The sequence below is a fragment of the Triticum aestivum genome, chromosome 7D (genome assembly GCF_018294505.1).
Source record: "Triticum aestivum cultivar Chinese Spring chromosome 7D, IWGSC CS RefSeq v2.1, whole genome shotgun sequence".
NCBI lineage: Eukaryota > Viridiplantae > Streptophyta > Magnoliopsida > Poales > Poaceae > Triticum > Triticum aestivum.
Window position 1 is genome coordinate 190157871 of NC_057814.1, and position 19960 is coordinate 190177830.

Here is a 19960-nt window from a genome sequence, read left to right on the forward strand (position 1 = left end):
CTTCTAAAGTTAGCTCCCCGTACATGTTAAATTTGCTTCTATTGAATAAAGTTTTATGTCCAATGTAACTATTTGTTTATTATTATTATTTGTTCAGAAACAAACTGTTGTATCAATTTTCTATTAATTTCCATCAAGAAGCATATTTTACTTCTGGTGTTACTCGACCTCGTTACTTCTGACGCCACTGAACTTTGCTTTGATCTAAACTGAGTCAATTTGATAGAAAATATGCTTCCCTAATATTCATAATCTTGCTTAGTCACACTGCTTTCATATATGCTTATGATATTGGCTCCATGTTCATATAATGCGAAACAACGACAATTTCTGTTTTTTCGTTTATTCATGTCTCTTTCTTTTTTGAACTTTAATATTTCTTTTTTAAACCTGTTTAAAATTTTGAAATGTTGTTTGAAAACCAAAAAATGTTCTTTTTTTCAAATATTGTTTACAACTTTAAAAAATATTCTAGATTCTTATTTGATGGATGTCGGAAATCAACGTGCTTTCAAATGGACCATTCTCACCCTACCCGAACACCATCAATTGCATATGATCTATTTTTGGACATCCTTCAAATGACCCTAACTTTTTCAGGCAGGTGGGCATGCCCATGGTAGGAATCCATGCCCGGTTTGAACGATGTTCTACATCATATGCAAGTTGCGACATGTCCATCCATTTATCGGCTTTTATAAGGAGAAAAATCTAGAAAATGCAAAACTTGTCGAGTACCTAAACACTTTGGCATGGTGCTTTGAATTGGCCATACAAGGCCATGGAAAAAAGTGAGGCCATTTAAGGGATGTCGAGAAATGAGGTGCTCCCAAACGGACCCTTCTCGCCTACCTGATCAACACCGTTCGTTAAACATCGTATTTTTGGAAATCTCAAGGCTGACCTCAACTTTTGCAAGCTGGTGAACTTGCCCATGTTAGGCATATGTGCCTAGTTTGAACGACTTCCGACACCATATGTACGTTGTGACACATCAGGCCATTTTTCAAGCTCGGACCATTTTCACTGGGAAAACTTTAGAAAATTAAAAATTTGTCAAAAGCCCAAACAACTTGGCATGGTACCTTGATGTGTTCATACAAGGCCATGAAAAATGGGGTCATTTCAAAGATGTCAAGAAATAATGTGCTCTCACATGGAGCCTTCTTGCCTACCCGAACACCCTCTGTTAAAACAAAGTCTTGTTTTGTACATCCTTGAAATGAACCCAACTTTTGCAGCAAGCTGAGTATGCCCATGATAGAAATCCAGGCAAGGCTTGAACTATTTCCAACACTGTATCCTAGTTGTGATACATCTGACTATTTATTAGCCTTTTTTCACCCAAAAACTTCAGAAAATGCAACAAACAACTTGGCATGGTGCCTTGAATTGGTCATACAAGGGCATGAACAAAAAAAGAACCATTTCAAGGATGTCGAGAAACAACGTGCTCTCAGACAGAGCTTTCTGGCAGTCGAACATCCTCCATTCAACATGGTCTATTTTTTGGACATTCTCGAAATTACCTTAACTTTTGCAAGCAGGTGGGCATGCCCATGGTAGGAATCCATGCCAGGTTTGAACGATTTCCGACACCGTATGGAAGTTGTGACACGTCCTGCCATTTATCGGCCCTTTTTCACTGGAAAAACTCCATAAAATGCAAAACTTGTTAAAAAAAAATCAAACAACTTGGCATGCTGCCTTGAATTGGTCATAAAAGGGCATGAAAAAAACTGGGGCCATTTCAAGGATGTCGAGAAACAATGTGCTCTCAAACGGAGACTTCTGGCCAACCCGAACATCCTTCATTCAACATGGTGTATTTTTGGACATCCTTGAAATGATCTCTACTTTTGCAAGCAGGTGCAAATGCCCATTGTAGGCATCATGTTAGGTTCGAACAATTTTTGACACCGATGCAAGTTGCGACACGTCCAACCATTTATCGACATTTTTTCACCGGAAAAACTTCAAAAAATGCAAAACTTATCGGAAAATGAAACAACTTGGTATAGTGGCTTAAGTTGGTCATATAATGCCATGAAAAATGAAGCCATTTCAAGGATGTCGAGAAACAACGTGCTCTCACATGGAGCTTTCTGACCTATGCGAAGGCCCTTCGTTCAACATGGTCTATTTTTCGACATCTTTGAAATGACCTCAACTTTTTCAAGTAGGTGGACATGCCGATGGTAGGAATTCATGCCAAACCCCGATGCAAGTTGCAACATGTCCGGCCATTCATCGGCCTTTTTTCACCGAGAAAACTCCAGAAAATGCAAAACTTGTCAAAACCCCAATTAAATTTGTGCATGTGTATATTCTTGTTTTGCTTCAGTATAATTTAATTTTCAAAAAGTAAATGTTTCCATCAAACAGAAATATTGTTTTCGCTACATCAGAATATACTTACAATTCATTGAAATGCTACCATAGAGCATAGAAATAATCCTTCTATCGAGGCAAAAAATATTTCTATCAATACGGTCCATAAATATGGAATAAATGTGTTCTCATCACACCATAAAAAAGGATGCTTCTACTGATAAAGAATAATGCTTCCATGCCACTTAAGCTTGTTGGGCTGCACAAAATGCATCTCGAATAACGAAATTCCTATTCTGATCCTGAGACCAAATGCACCCTTGTGAACTGTAAAAATTAAAAAATTATTAAACAAAATAAAAAATCTGATTTTTTTGTTGTAAACTTTGACAAATTTTTGCATGCCTACAAAATTGGAGCATGGAATGACATTCGTGGAAGTCGTGGCAAAAAAACAAAATTAGTACTTCAAAATGTTTATAAAACTAGCATTTTTGGAGCATTGATTTTGTTTGTTTTTTTGCCACGGTTTCCACGAATGTCATTTTGTGCTGAACTATGGCAAGCATATAGAGCATTTGTCAAAGTTTAGAAAGAAAATTCATAACTTTTTTTACTATTTATTTATTTACTGTTCATCGGTGTGCATTTGAGCTTAGGAGCAGCTACTCGACGTCCCTCGAATAATAATTATTCTCTTATATTTGTATGTGTGAAGCTAGTCATAACTTACAAGATTTTTTATAATAAAGGAAATTTGCCGTGATTTATGGGAAGTAATTTCCGGCTAATGGTCAAGTACTATAAATCTTTTTTTTCAAGTACTATAAATCTACCATGTGTTGATGCGTACGTTCAATCAGGAAGCACTAAATTAGAAAGCAACGAGAGGGTGCATATGTAGCGTACGTGTTTAGCGGAATGATTAACTAGAGCAATGAATTAAGGATCGAGGATCCAAACCAACAAACCATGTGTGGGCTATATTAAAATATTGGACCTCTATAGTCTGATGGGAAGCCCGGTTTTTAACTAAGAGTAGTGTCATATCATAATGATCACGAAAGTTAATCACAAGAGTTCAGGTGGCCTGTTGGTAACCACTTTTCATACGATGGCTAGAGGTCTCAAGTTCGAAGGTAGTTTCTGCGTATTTATTGAACTTTAATAGAAGAGAACAAAAGGGTGTTACTTGGATGACGTATGTACGGACGGGTTATCCATTATACATACGAAACTAGATACGATTTGACAAAGGTCTATATTACCCTTGTGACGCCCCCGATTTAATCGTACACTAATCATAAATGCAATGTGTACGATCAAGAACAGAGATTCACGGGAAGATATCACAACACAACTCTAAAAATAAAAAAATAAGTCATACAAGCATCATAATACAAGCCAGGGGCCTCGAGGGCTCGAATACAAGTGCTCGATCATAGACGAGTCAGCGGAAGCAACAATATCTGAGTACAGACATAAGTTAAACAAATTTTCCTTAAGAAGGCTAGCACCAACTGGGATACAGATCGAAAGAGGCGCAGGCCTCCTGCCTGGGATCCTCCTAAACTACTCCTGGTCATCGTCAGCGGCCTGCACGTAGTAGTACGCACCTCCAGGGTAGAAGGAGTCGTCGTCGACGATGGCGTCTGGCTCCTGGGCTCCAGCATCTGGTTGCGGCAACCAGGTAGAAGGGAAAGGGGGAAAAGAGGGAGAAAAGCAACCATGAGTACTCATCCAAAGTACTCGCAAGCAAGGATCTACACTACATATGCATGGGTATATGTGTAAAGGGCCATATCGGTGGACTGAACTGCAGAATGCCAGAATAAGAGGGGGATAGCTAATCCTGTCGAAGACTACGCTTCAGACCACCTCCATCTTGCAGCATGTAGAAGAGAGTAGATGGTAAGTTCACCAAGTAGCATCGCATAGCATAATCCTACCCAGCGACCCTTCCCTCGTCGCCCTGTGTGAGAGCGATCACCGGGTTATATCTGGCACTTGGAAGGGTGTGTTTTATTAAGTATCCGATTCTAGTTGTCATAAGGTCAAGGTACAACTCCGGGTCGTCCTTTTACCGAGGGACACGGCTATTCGAATAGATAAACTTCCCTGCAGGGGTGCACCACATTTCCCAACACGCTCGATCCCATTTGGCCGGACACACTTTCCTGGGTCATGCCCGGCCTCGGAAGATCAACACGTCGCAGCCCCACCTAGGCTCAACAAAGAGGTCAGCATGCCGGTCTAAATCCTATGCGCGCAGGGGTCTGGGCCCATCGCCCATTGCACACCTGCACGTTGCGTACGCGGCCGAAAGCAGACCTAGCCCCCTTAATACAAGCGTGAGCTTACGGTCCAATGCGGCGCGCGCCACTCAGTCGCTGACGTCAAAAAGAGCTTCGGCTGATAGCACGACGCCGAGTGCCCATAACTGTTCCCGCGTAGTTGGTTAGTGCGTATAGACCAAATGGCCAGACTCAGATCAAATACCAAGATCTCGTTAAGCGTGTTAAGTATCCGCGAACCCTGACCAGGGCCAGGCCCACCTCTCTCCTAGGTGGTCTCAACCTCCCTGTCGCTCCGCCACAAAGTAACAGTCGGGGGCCGTCAGGAACCCAGGCCCACCTCTACCGGGATGGAGCCACCTGTCCTTTCAGCCCCCTCATCAGAATCACTTGCGGGTACTCAACGAGCTGACCCGACTTTAGTCACCACATGTGTCATGTATATAAAGTATATAGAATATATACCCGTGATCACCTCCCGAAGTGATCACGGCCCAGTAGTATAGCATGGCAGACGGACAAGAGTGTAGGGCCACTGATGGAACACTAGCATCCTATACTAAGCAGTAGGATAGCAGGTAAGGGTAACAACTGTAGTAACAATGACAGGCTATGCAGCAGAATAGGATTAACCGAAAGCAGTAACATGCTACACTACTCTAATGCAAGCAGTATAGAGAAGAATAGGCGATATCTCGTGATCAAGGGGGGCTTGCCTGGTTGCTCTGGCAAGGAGGAGGGGTCGACCACTCCGTAGTCGAACTGGGGGTCGCCAGCAGTCTCGGGGTCTACCGGAAAGAGGTAACGGAGGGGGAACACAATAAATAACAGAGCAATTAAAGCATCACAAAGCGTAACATGGTAATGCGCGGTGCTAGGTGTGCCCTAACGTGGTAGTAGGTGATACCGACGAAAGGGGGAAACACCCGGGAAAGTATCCCCGGTGTTTCGCGTTTTCGGACAGATGAACCGGAGGTCAAATGTTTCAGGTTCACTATGCTAGGGACGCGTGGCGGACGAACGGGCTGCGTATCTGGATTCGTCTCGTCGTTCTGAGCAACTTTCATGTACAAAGTTTTCCCATCTGAGCTACGGTTTATTTTATATTAATTTTTAAAGTTTTAAATCATTTCCTAATTTATTATTATTAAATTAATTCGAAATTAGTATTATTGCCCCAGCATGACGCCAGCATGACGTCAGCAGTCAACAGAGGTGTTGACTGGTCAAACTGACGTGTGGGTCCCGCATGTCATTGACTGCAACTAACTAACCAGGTTAATTAGTTTAGTTAACAGATTAGTTAAGTTAACTAACGGTAGTTAACTAGGTTAATTAAACATAATTTATTAAGTTAATTAATTTATTTAATTAATTAATTATTGAATATTATATTTTTTAATTAACTTTTTTTAAATGTTCCAGGTGGTGGCGCCCATATGTCATAGGCCAGGGGCCTTAGCGGGCAGGCTAACGGGCGCAGGGGCGGGTGCCAGGCGCAGTTCGGGCACTGCCCAAGCGGGCGCTGCAGGCTGGTTACGGGCGCATGCACCAGGCGCCCGACGGGGCGAACCCGGGCGCACGGGCGACGGCCGGCGGGCCGCCGGAGTTGGTCGTGGGGCCGCGGTGGCTGCGACGAGCGGTGGAGAGGGGACAAGGCCAAGCAGGGCAGCAGCAGAAGCAGTTGCAGCAGCTAGGAGCAGGGGGCACGGCGGGGCGCAGTGACCGCGGGCGGGGCCGGACCCCAACGAGGGCGTGGTGGCCGCGGTGATAGAGAGAAAGGGGGACGACGAAGTAGGGAAGGCGAAGGCCGGGGACCTCACCAACGTTGCAGGGAAGAGGTGGCGAGGCCTGGGGTAGACCGACGACGAGGAGATGAGGAGGTCCGGTGGGGAGGTCCGGCGACGGCGAGGCCTAGGATGACGCGTCGAGGTAGCGGGGCGCCGGCTTGGGGTCGGGGAGGCGACGGGCGTCGGCGGGCGTCGGGGCGCCGGCAACGTGGGTGCGGGGCGGCGCGGGATCTGGCTCTTCTGCCTCGATCCAGACGAGGGGAAAGGGGAGAGGGGTGTGGGGGAGATCGAGGGGAGTGGGGATCGGGTAGTTAGGGTTTGGGTCGGGGTTGGCCTTGTAGGCCAGAGAGAGGGGGTGGCTGGGCCGGCCGGTTGGCCAGCTGGGCCGGTTGGCCCAGGTGGGGGGTGTCTTTTATTTTTTTTCTTAGCTTTGTTTTTATTTACTTTTCTTTTATTTATTATTTTCTGTTCTATTTTGGTTACACCTATTACAGTTTTTTTATAAAATACAAACAAACTCCTAAAGTATCGTTATAATATAGGCCACTAGCTCAAAATGTTTGGTGTAGTAATAATTACTTAATACATTTTTATTATTTAAAGGTATTTAAATATTTGTTTTTAGCCACAATTTTCTTTACTTTAGTGCATCTAAATACTTTATAAAGGCGTGGTCTCTCCACCAACATGGTCTATGGATTATTTGACACGTTAGAAACAATTTAGTTTTGACTTTTGAAAACTTTAATAGTTTTAACTTAAATTCAAATTTTTAATTTGAATCATTTCGAACTAACGCGAGAGTATCGATAGTAACCGAGGTGACATGGCATCGTTAACATGGGATTACTGTAGCCTAATTATCCGGGCGTCACCAATTCTCCTCCACTACAAGAAATCTCGTCCCGAGATTTAAGAGGTGGAGTAAGGGGGGATGGAATTTGGTTACGAAATTCTAACGAGTCTTCTTGGTCTTGGTTACTCTTCTCGAAGAGGTCGATCCATTATGGTGATGTCTTCATTTCTCTGCTTCGGTCATCATGATGAAGTAGGCATCCTTTCTTCAGGATCTTCACCATACTTATGAAAGGGCAAAAAGGGAATAACTCTATAAGGAAGGATTCTAACAAGATCAAGCATCAGACGGTTAACTCAAGGGAAGAAGCATAAGTATCTCTCGAACTGAAACTTAAGAAATTATCGAGAGCAAAATAAGAAGGTGCAAAATGGAAGTTTCAAGCGCATAGGCAATCGTTTGTTGCCTGAAATGAAGTGTGAAAGGGGTTTAGAGAAATGGGAATTAGCATTGCATCTGATACCAGAATAGATCACTAGGTAGGTGTCCCGTGAATCACATACAAAGTCAAGCGCGAGGAATAACTTTGACAACAGGGTGTACAGGAGAGTCAGGTTTCGATCCTGTGGAACTGTGGGTTATGGGCCCACCATGTGGGTTAAAAGTAGGAGCGGGGATGACGTCTTGCATGATCATGTAAGCAAGGCATGTCAGAGGATAGACTATCGATTATGTCGGCAACAACCATTGGTACCAAGGGCGAGGGACGAAGAGAACCATTTTCCTGCTCGTTGAACGAGGCGGACCAATAGGCAAAGTTCTCGTCCATCGGTGGTTACCGGAATGCTATCAACAAAAGCAACAGGGTCTTACTGACACGGTCGTACACCAAGGTGTTTACATAAGCAGAAGAATATTACTGCTTAGATCATATAGATGACCAGAAAGGTCAAACAAAACGATGGAAGGAAAATGTGATCTTCATATTGAACAGAACAATGGAAAGGAAAATGTGTTTAAACACAAATTTCAGGGGTATATCCTTCCCAAGGACAAGCAGAGCATGATATCCATGACGGGATATAACGTAGAAAACCCTTTTAGGAAAGGGGAGGGAAATTTCATGCCATTACCCATACAACGGTGTTTGGATAATTGAGCAAGAAACATTTAGCATTGGGCTTCAAATGTTCTTGTTGAAAATCGGAGTACCATAGACTTGCTTCAGATAGCATTAACATGGTCATCAGGTGAAGATCATACTTTTGAAACACAAAGGATCCATCAAGAATAACTTGTAGGATAAGTCTTACAATTTCCTCATGGAAGAATGGATAACCTTGCTGAAAAGGAATCTATAACAATAGGGCCTCCGGCCAGGTGTGCTAGGCACGACATCACCTTACCGGGTCACATAAAGGCCAATGTTATAACTCTCGGAAATATGTTCCAACCATCATATCTGACCGAGATTCGGATCTGATTGGTGTTAGGATAACTCAGATTCAGGACGCCTGAGAAGAAAGGTGCAACACAAATTGCCGAGATGACATTGTAAGATTCTCAGGAATTGAACTATGGAAGCGAGTTCCGAAACAAGAGTTCATCATCAAACCAAGGAGAGGATGAGGAGGTGACTGAGGAACTCAGCGACAATTCATCAAGATTTCTGACTAGATGGATTTTCACAATTATGTGAACAAAGAGATAACATTTGTCGGATCGAATGATATAATGATGTATGTTCAAGGAAAACATACACAATTAAACATTGGTTGAAAGGTGCGCCCAAAATATGGGCATAGGTAGCCTGATCAATTGTTAGAATGGTGATTTAATAACTGATAGGCTAAAATGAACTATTGATCATTAACTTCAAAGCAATAGGGTTACAAGAAGTACTAAATCCAAACAGCGTCGTTCACTTGTTGATACCCCGGTTGGAATCAACACGAGAACCAAAAAAGAATGGTGATGGTGAGAAGTATCATCATACCGAGAATTTCTAAGAGGTGGAGCAATCCCCACAACATTCTCGACAGAAAAGAAAGTAGTACTTCAAGGCAGAACACAACACTAGCTGGAGAGCAAGTTGTATTCATAATGTGGACAAGTTCGCGATGAAAGGAAGTCAAGGGTGTTGTCGATGATAATAAAAATTATCGAGGGCAAGGAGGGTATTTCCCATCATGAACACAGTTGACATCTCGGAAGAAGTCAAAGTGTTGAAGGTGATCCGACACATTTGTCGGGAGGTTTCGAGAGGATGCAATCAAACAACAACGGCAACAAGCAAGGGAATGATGTAGTGGCAAGTTATAGGATCAAAATATAAGATGCAAGCTCGGAACCAAGGTTGCCTTTCAATACAAGCAACATAATGTTGAAAGCTCGACGTAAGTCGTGCTCACACACTGAAGAATTCGTGCACCAGAGAAAGATGAGGTAGCACAGTCAAAGATAGCAAGACGAGGATGCAACCGATAGTCTAGGAATGACCAGATTGAGTTCAGAATTTCCTAGTAAAAATACTAGGGGTATTTGATTTGTAGTGCGGAATAATTTCACTAGTCGGTGTCCTCGGTTGATAACAACCTAGAACACGTAGAGTGATTACGACAAGGAAAGACATTACTTCAACAAAGTTAGTAAGATGTGGTGCAATGGCAAGACATCTTCAAGATACCAGGGGGTAATACTCGAAGGTTGAACATGATAGAAGTAGTACCGGGTCATTGACCTATGACAGTAGATACTTCAACCTTGCCAAAAATAGACGAGGCACTAGAATGAATTCCCATCGGATATATTAGATCAGGACAGCATGGTCGGAACCATAACTGTAAGGAATCAATTTCAAGAATACTGAAAGAATCATACAGCTGGATAATCATTTTGCAAGAAGCTTTAGAGACAGTCTACATCATTTTCATGGGCATGAACATAAAGTTCAAGGTCGACTCCCACTTCTTTAATGCATATCATTTCATTCACCTCTCGCTTTGATAAAACTGTAGTGTTGGAATTTTATCTGGTAGAACACCGGAAGAGTATGACTTGTGAAAACTTTCGGGTTCTCGCGGATTAGGGGAAGGCATAGGTTCAACCCATCAGGCATCTTAGTAACATATACCACAAGTTTCAAAAGTAAATACACAAGCTCGAAAGCATAGCATGGTTGGCCAAGCAGAGGATACAATTTACCAAAGGCATTATGTATCAGCGGAAGAACTCACAAGGTGATTGAATATGAAGGACGATGTCGGATAAAAATCCAACAATGGATCGGGCGATCCACAATGGAGCTGATGTGAGTATCGATACTCACTCAGAGGAAGAAAGAATGCAGAGGCATCAGATTCAAGAATCACCTGATTAGTCTGATGCTTAAATAGAAAGAAATTATGGTTTCCAAAACGAAGGATCAGAAGCAGACGCTCTGATCAAGGATGGATAAGTTGAAAACACTTAGTTGGACAATCAATAAAGGTTTGAATTGCCGAGAACCAACTCATGTCCGGAATGACGTCTGAGTTAGAAAGATAATTTTTAAAAAGGATAACCTGTTATCGAGGACTACTAGTCATATGGAATTAACCATAATGCAAGCAGGCAAGAATTTCAAGAATAACAGGCTGTAGAGGATTTTCGAAAGATCAAAAAGTATTCCGAAGAATTTTGTGAGACACACGAACCATCTGGGGATGAGCGGATACTCTATAAGTGCGAGAAATTATCCATAGGGATATTCAGGTGGCAAGAACTGCAAGATAGTAGGCACAAAATATTCTCGGAACAATAGAGAGGATTTCAGGGTATCTTGTAATAACAAGATCAACTGGGAATAAAAGTAAGAACGGCAAGTGTATGTATTTATCCATAGGGATATTTCGGTGGTAGGGAATTGCAAAAGCAACGGGCACAAAGTCTCAAAAGAGTATCGGAGAGTAACTTCGAAATCTTATGGTGCAACCGGCTATCATCTGGACTGAAGGGGCTCTCCGGGAGAAAGTGTTTTCGAGAACCTAAAGTTAGATTTTTAGAAAATCATTTAACCTGAATAGAGGAGAGATCAGAGTCCCAGAGTAAAGGTCGAGGAGTAAAAGATCCTATTACCAACCAATGGCGACGTGGGCCCGTAAGCCACACAACCAAGTTAGTAAAATAGTTTTCGGCTTCTAGACTCAACTTCGGCCAAGGAGTTGGAAAGGCGATTCCTACAGGCAGTCGGCTCTGATACCAACTTGTGACGCCCCCGATTTAATCGTACACTAATCATACACGCAACGTGTACGATCAAGATCAGGGACTCACGGGAAGATATCACAACACAACTCTAAAAATAAAAAAATAAGTCATACAAGCATCATAATACAAGCCAGGGGCCTCGAGGGCTCGAATACAAGTGCTCGATCATAGACGAGTCGGCGGAAGCAACAATATCTGAGTACAGACATAAGTTAAACAAATTTTCCTTAAGAAGGCTAGCACCAACTGGGTTACAGATCGAAAGAGGCGCAGGCCTCCTGCCTGGGATCCTCCTAAACTACTCCTGGTCATCGTCAGCAGCCTGCACGTAGTAGTACGCACCTCCAGGGTAGAAGGAGTCGTCGTCGACGATGGCGTCTGGCTCCTGGGCTCCAGCATCTGGTTGCGGCAACAAGGTAGAAGGGAAAGGGGGAAAAGAGGGAGAAAAGCAACCGTGAGTACTCATCCAAAGTACTCGCAAGCAAGGATCTACACTACATATGCATGGGTATATGTGTAAAGGGCCATATCGGTGGACTGAACTGCAGAATGCCAGAATAAGAGGGGGATAGCTAATCCTGTCGAAGACTACGCTTCAGGCCACCTCCATCTTGCAGCATGTAGAAGAGAGTAGATGGTAAGTTCACCAAGTAGCATCGCATAGCATAATCCTACCCGGCGATCCTTCCCTCGTCGCCCTGTGTGAGAGCGATCACCGGGTTATATCTGGCACTTGGAAGGGTGTGTTTTATTAAGTATCCGATTCTAGTTGTCATAAGGTCAAGGTACAACTCCGGGTCGTCCTTTTACCGAGGGACACGGCTATTCGAATAGATAAACTTCCCTGCAGGGGTGCACCACATAACCCAACACGCTCGATCCCATTTGGCCGGACACACTTTCCTGGGTCATGCCCGGCCTCGGAAGATCAACACGTCGCAGCCCCACCTAGGCTCAACAAAGAGGTCAGCATGCCGGTCTAAATCCTATGCGCGCAGGGGTCTGGGCCCATCGCCCATTGCACACCTGCACGTTGCGTACGCGGCCGGAAGCAGACCTAGCCCCCTTAATACAAGCGTGAGCTTACGGTCCAATGAGGCGCGCGCCACTCAGTCGCTGACGTCAAAAAGAGCTTCGGCTGATAGCACGACGCCGAGTGCCCATAACTGTTCCCGCGTAGTTGGTTAGTGCGTATAGACCAAATGGCCAGACTCAGATCAAATACCAAGATCTCGTTAAGCGTGTTAAGTATCCGCGAACCCTGACCAGGGCCAGGCCCACCTCTCTCCTAGGTGGTCTCAACCTCCCTGTCGCTCCGCCACAAAGTAACAGTCGGGGGCCGTCAGGAACCCAGGCCCACCTCTACCGGGATGGAGCCACCTGTCCTTTCAGCCCCCTCATCAAAATCACTTGCGGGTACTCAACGAGCTGACCCGACTTTAGTCACCACATGTGTCATGTATATAAAGTATATAGAATATATACCCGTGATCACCTCCCGAAGTGATCACGGCCCAGTAGTATAGCATGGCAGACGGACAAGAGTGTAGGGCCACTGATGGAACACTAGCATCCTATACTAAGCAGTAGGATAGCAGGTAAGGGTAACAACTGTAGTAACAATGACACGCTATGCAGCAGAATAGGATTAACCGAAAGCAGTAACATGCTACACTACTCTAATGCAAGCAGTATAGAGAAGAATAGGCGATATCTCGTGATCAAGGGGGGGCTTGCCTGGTTGCTCTGGCAAGGAGGAGGGGTCGACCACTCCGTAGTCGAACTGGGGGTCGCCGGCAGTCTCGGGGTCTACCAGAAAGAGGTAACGGAGGGGGAACACAATAAATAACAGAGCAATCAAAGCATCACAAAGCTTAACATGGTAATGCGCGGTGCTAGGTGTGCCCTAACGCGGTAGTAGGTGATATCGACGAAAGGGGGAAACATCCGGGAAAGTATCCCCGGTGTTTCGCGTTTTCGGACAGATGAACCAGAGGTCAAATGTTTCAGGTTCACTATGCTAGGGACGCGTGGCGGACGAATGGGCTGCGTGTCTAGAGTCGTCTCGTCGTTCTGAGCAACTTTCGTGTACAAAGTTTTTCCATCTGAGCTACGGTTTATTTTATATTAATTTTTAAAGTTTTAAATCATTTCCTAATTTATTATTATTAAATTAATTCGAAATTAGTATTATTGCCCCAGCATGACGTCAGCAGTCAACAGAGGTGTTGACTGGTCAAACTGACGTGTGGGTCCCGCATGTCATTGACTGCAACTAACTAACCAGGTTAATTAGTTTAGTTAACAGATTAGTTAACTAACGGTAGTTAACTAGGTTAATTAAACATAATTAATTAATTAATTAATTATTGAATATATATTTTTAATTAACTTTTTTTAAACGTTCCAGTTGGTGGCGCCCATATGTCATAGGCCAGGGGCCTTAGCGGGCGGGCTAACGGGCGCAGGGGCGGGCGCCGGGCACGGTTCGGGCACTGCCCGAGCGGGCGCTGCAGGCCGGTTACGGGCGCATGCACCAGGCGCCCGACGGGGCGAACCCGGGCGCACGGGCGACGGCCGGCGGGCCGCCGGAGTTGGTCGCGGGGCCGCGATGGCTGCGACGATCGGTGGCGAGGGGACAAGGTCCAGCAGGGCAGCAGCAGAAGCAGTTGCAGCAGCTAGGAGCAGGGGCACGGCGGGGCGCAGTGACAGCGGGCGGGGCCGGACCCCAACGAGGGTGCGGTGGCCGCGGTGATAGAGAGAAAGGGGGGACGACGAAGTAGGGAAGGCGAAGGCCGGGGGCTCACCAACGTTGCAGGGAAGAGGTGGCGAGGCCTGGGGTAGACCGGCGACGAGGAGATGAGGAGGTCCGGTGGGGAGGTCCGGCGACGGCGAGGCCTAGGATGACGCGTCGAGGTAGCGGGGCGCCGGCTTGGGGTCGGGGAGGCGACGGGCGTCGGCGGGCGTCGGGGCGCTGGCGACGTGGGTGCGGGGCGGCGCGGGATCTGGCTCTTCTGCCTCGATCTGGACGGGGGGAAAAGGGGAGAGGGGCGTGGGGGAGATCGAGGGGAGTGGGGATCGGGTAGTTAGGGTTTGGGTCGGGGTTGGCCTTGTAGGCCAGAGAGAGGGGGTGGCCGGCTGGGCCGGTTGGCCCAGCGGGGGGTGTCTTTTATTTTTTTCTTAGCTTTGTTTTTATTTACTTTTCTTTTATTTATTATTTTCTGTTCTATTTTGGTTACACCTATTACAGTTTTTTTATAAAATACAAAACAAACTCCTAAAGTATCGTTATAATATAGGCCACTAGCTCAAAATGTTTGGTGTAGTAATAATTACTTAATACATTTTTATTATTTAAAAGGTATTTAAATATTTGTTTTTAGCCACAATTTTCTTTACTTTAGTGCATCTAAATACTTTATAAAGGTGTGGTCTCTCTACCAGCATGGTCTATGGATTATTTGACACGTTAGAAACAATTTAGTTTTGACTTTTGAAAACTTTAATAGTTTTAACTTAAATTCAAATTTTTAATTTGAATCATTTCAAACTAACGCGAGAGTATCAATAGTAACCGAGGTGACATGGCATCATTAATATGGGATTACTGTAGCCTAATTATCCGGGCGTCACAACCCTTTATACGTTTTGTGAGGGGGGTCTACCGAAGCGGGGCTCTCTCCTGTAATGTTAGACCCCTTCTTGGATCACCTCCCATTTCATGCTTCACGACTGCTTCTTGGTCTTATTGACCAGATAATATATAGCGAATGCGTGCGAAGTACGAACACACAACCTTAATTGTATATGTACGTGGACTTGACTCGCTCCTTTCCCCAACCACTCCCACCAGATCCATATCATCGCACACTACTCTGCACGTTCCTTTCCTTATTTCGCACGTGCAGAGGCATTTCATCTCCTCGGACTCCGATAAATCGTACTGCAAGCTCTGCTCGCCGCCGGCCGTACGGCCACCACCAGCGAGCAGCCAGGGGCATCTCCTCCAAGCACGCGTTGCAACTTTCAGAGGTTATTAACTCTCTCCGAACTCTGCTTTGCTTTTCGTTGCCAACCTGAGCTTCAGTTTGCTGTGAATTAGTAGGAACTCAACGCCTTCGATTGGGTAAACAGCTACAAAGTTATGCTAAAGTTGCGACAGTTAATATGGATCGAAGGGACCATGATATAGTATCTGTAGGCGTGATTAGCTTTTTAACATCCTTAGTTTTGGTTTCAATTAACATGCTATTACATATTAGAAGTTCTTTCCCTTTCTATTACCTAGGCAAAAAAATATAACCAACTCGGAAATCCTGATCTACACTGCAGGAGCATAACCAGGAGCCAAGATAAACGGTTGCGATGGACAGGATATTGGTGAGTACTTCCACAGGCGCGATGAACTCCGTCTTGCGTAAGTTGACCAACCTCATGGGGGAGGAGTTCGCCAAGCTCAAAAACCTCCGGAAAGAGGTCAAGTTCGTCAGCGATGAACTTAGCGGCATGAAGGATGCACTTGAGGGGCTTTCTTATCTGGATGAGCTAGATCCACAAACCAAGAGATGGAGGGACATCGTCAGGGAGATGTCGTACGACATCGAGGAAATCATTGATGACTTTATGCAAAACATTGGAGGCACCGATAAAAGTGATGGGTTTGTCAGCAGCACGATACGACGCCTCAAAACTTTGAGGTCTCGCCATCGGATTGCTCAACAAATCGAGGACGTAAAGAAACTTGTTCTCGAGACAAGTGCACGGCATCAAAGGTATAAGATTGATACCTCCTCATCAAGCAATGTGGCCATTGACCCACGTGTTGCCACGCTCTATGAAAACGCAGCTAACCTTGTTGGTGTTGAAGAGCCAACGAATGAGCTTATTAACTTGCTAAGAGATGGGGAGAAGAAGTTGAAAGTGGTATCTATTGTTGGATTTGGAGGTCTAGGCAAAACAACACTTGCTAGTGTGGTACATGGTAAGCTCAAGGGTGAATTTAGCAGTTGTACTGCTTTTGTGCTCGTTTCTCAGAAGCCAGACATCCCAAAACTTCTGCGTGGTTTACTATCACAACTTGGGGTAGAGCCATCTATTCACGCATGCGAGTCACATCTTATCGACATGCTCAGGGAACATCTCAAAAATGAGAGGTGCATATTCTTACTTCATGTATTATTGTTTGTTCTTGTCTTTGATTTTTAAGATTTCTCAGATACACATATATACTATATTTTAAAGATTATTGATGTTTTAAAGTCTTGGTAGAAAATCATTAGATGGGCATAACAAACATACAACAAGTTTAGTAGTTAATAGATGCATCTACATTTCATTTAATAAACTTATACGAGTAAACCATATTAGTCTATTGCATGCTAATTTTATTACCAGTGACAATATTGATCTTAAACAAAATGTGTTAATTTATTTCAGATCATATATTATGATTTATCCCATAATTTTAGTTTATTAACAATCACAAACAAATTAATGAGTCTTTTTTATTCAATCACAATTACGTTTGATTAAACAAAGTTATGTTTTTTGGTTCGATGTCTTAATTACTTGGCACTGTAAATTTCAGTTGGCTGACATAGTGATGAATGTTTGCAGGTACTTGATTATAATTGATGATATATGGGATGTATCAGCCTGGGATATTATCAAATGTGTTTTTCCAGAAAATTATCTTGGGAGCAGAGTAATAACTACTACTAGAATTCAGGTTGTGGCTAAGGCATGTTGTTTCCATGGTCATGATCACATTTTAGAAATGAAGCCCCTCAACGACAAAGACTCGAGAAGACTATTTTTTGGCAGGATATTTGGCTCCGAGGAAGCTTGCCCTCACCATCTTAGAGGTGTTTCAGTTGAAATTCTTAAAAAATGTGGTGGTTTGCCTCTTGCAATTGTTACTATATCCAGCATGCTAGCCAGTGAAGATTCCATCCAAAAAGAAAGGTGGGAACATGTAAGGAGTTGTTTAGGCTCATTAACAAATCTCACGCTGGAAGGAGTTAGGCAAATCTTAAACCTTAGCTACAGAGATCTTCCCCTTCATCTTAAGACGTGCTTGTTGTATCTTGGTATGTATCCAGAGGACTACATAATATCAAGGTATGATCTAGAACGCCAATGGATGGCAGAAGGATTTGCCGGCAAAGAGAATGGACAAGATGGTGTGAAGGTCGCAAGTAATTATTTCAATGAGCTTGTCAATAGGAGTCTTATTCAACCTGTAAAATTTGACAGCAGAGGGTCAGTGACAAAATGCAGAATACATGATATGATGCTCGATCTAATCTTGCTCAAGTCCGCAGAAGAGAATTTTTTCACTATAGTGGATGACACACGAGCCATTACAGGACTGGATTACAAGATCCGTCGACTTTCTATTCACTTGGATAGTCTAAGTAATGGTCAAGCAATATTACCGAGGAACACTAGTATGTCACATGTCCGATCAGTTATGTTCTTTGGGAGCTCCGAGAGTACACCTGATCTATTAGAGTTCAAGTTCCTCCGAGTTCTGTTTATTAACCTCCCTCGTGCTACAGTTGATCTGAGTGGACTGCCTAAATTGTATCAGCTGAGGTATTTACGGATTAGTCGCATTTGCTTGTACCAACTACCAGCACAGATTAGAGCGCTACAACACTTGCAAACACTTGATCTAGGAAGGTGTTCCAATATTCCCTCAGATATAGTTCAACTACCACACTTGATGAATCTAAATGTTGGATCAGAGGTTTTTGATGGGATTGGCAAGATGAAGTCCCTACAACATCTATGTGCATTTGATTTGGCGGTGAACACCATAGATAATATCGAAAACATTGGTGAGCTGACCAATCTGAGATATCTATTTATCTCATGTGGCCCTCATCCGGAAGATACGGAGAGACGCGTGGATGTATTACGCTCTTCTCTGGGGAAACTTCGGAACCTTGATAACCTGCTTGTCAGTATGAGGGGCTGCATTGATGGCTTGATGCCATTGTCTCCTCCCCCAACTCCTTACCGACTTGAGAGATTCGTCATGTTCCGGAACTGCTGGTTTTCCAGGATCCCTAGTTGGATAGGGGAACTCCATAACCTCGGTGAACTACAGTTGCAAGTTTGTGAGCTGCTAAACGATGGTGTTGGTATCCTTTCAGAACTGCCCGTCCTCGTTCACCTTGATATGGATATCCGAAGAGCCGTAGATAAAATGATTGCCATATGTGCGGGGAGAGGAACATTCCCTGCTCTAAAGCGTTTTTCTCTCCAAATAAGCAGCATGACATACCTGGACTTCCAGGCTGGTGTAATGCCTAAACTCCAGAGACTCGAGGTAATGCATAATATGAGTGGATCAGATCAGAATGGGGCTGCACCAGCCGGCATCGAGCACTTGTTAGCGCTTGAAGAATTATCTGCAGCAATCGGCTGTGAAGGTGCTACAGAACCCACGAAGAGAAGTACAGAGTCTGCCTTGAGGAGTGCTATCAACATGCATCCAAGCCATCCTCGTGTTACAATCAGATTCTTCCGTCGCAATTTGAAATTTTTACCGGAGTAATTTCTCCTTTGGCTCAGCAGCAGCAACATCTCGTATGTACAAATCTGCACCTTCATTCTCCCCGTCTCAATATCTCTCTCTCTCTCATTTTTGTTTGTTTTATAGAAATTACCATGAAATGTACCTCTACCTCATCAGTCACCACGGAATCGTTATTGCTTTGCTAGCTATGATTTTCTTTTACTTTGTTATGGCAAGGTTTATGTAAGATATACCTAGCTAAAAATATGGCTAACAAGTAGAGATAGTTTGGAGGTAATCATGGTCACATGGAAGAGTGTGTTATCAATTTTGCAAAGAGATAGTGTTTAACATGATTTAATTTCTATTATATGTTTGCTAATACGACATGTAGACTTTGTATGTTGTGTCTTACGTTCCTCTCTTCAATCTTCTACTGGGGGTTTCTTTATTTTCTTGAGGAAACTGCGGTATTGCTAGATTAAATGGGCAATAAATTGTAAAAAATGTTTTTTTCTGAACTCCTACAGCTGCCTGAGTTTTTACAAAATTACTGACACTCTCGACTATATTGGTTTTCAGGAAAGGAGCGGATTTCAGTTTATGTCACTTGGAACAACAGGCCAGGGTCACAACGACAAACAGGTAGGAAGATGTCTCTCAAATGTATGTCAGCAACATAGAAATGTACCTCTCCTGTTCTTCTCTGCTGAAGATCAAGCTATTGGTTTTTGCTCCTGATACTATTTCATCTGAGCGCTTCTTCTCTTTCGTTGCCGTCATCTGTTGTTCCATTCAGTTGCTTGTAACAGGATTGTTGGAGTGCAGGAACTTGCCCTGATGTATCCCGTGCCTGAATTATTCATTTCAGTGACAGATCACAGATGGTTGTTGTTCTGGTGTGCTGAATAACTGGCTCCTACTTTGTACTGTACTGAATAATTTGCCCTGATGCTCCTACTTTGATAAGAACTTA

The 19960-nt window shown here is 44.0% G+C and overlaps 1 protein-coding gene across 1 annotated transcript; it reads left to right on the forward strand.

Moving 5' to 3' along the window:
* Positions 1–15314: 15314 nt before the first annotated feature.
* On the forward strand, positions 15315–19960 carry LOC123169783 (disease resistance protein RGA5). Its single transcript, XM_044587648.1, has 4 exons — positions 15315–15491; positions 15792–16612; positions 17076–19055; positions 19567–19960. The coding sequence occupies exons 2-3, from the start codon at positions 15825–15827 to the stop codon at positions 19021–19023; spliced, it is 2736 nt and encodes a 911-aa protein (XP_044443583.1). The 5' UTR covers positions 15315–15491; positions 15792–15824; the 3' UTR covers positions 19024–19055; positions 19567–19960.

Excerpts from the sequence above, each read along its gene's own strand:
- LOC123169783 (XM_044587648.1), top strand. The coding sequence starts at position 15,825 with ATGGACAGGATATTGGTGAGTACTTCCACAGGCGCGATGAACTCCGTC. Across the intron at positions 16,613-17,075 it reads GAACATCTCAAAAATGAGAG|GTACTTGATTATAATTGATG; the intron begins GTGCATATTCTT and ends GAATGTTTGCAG.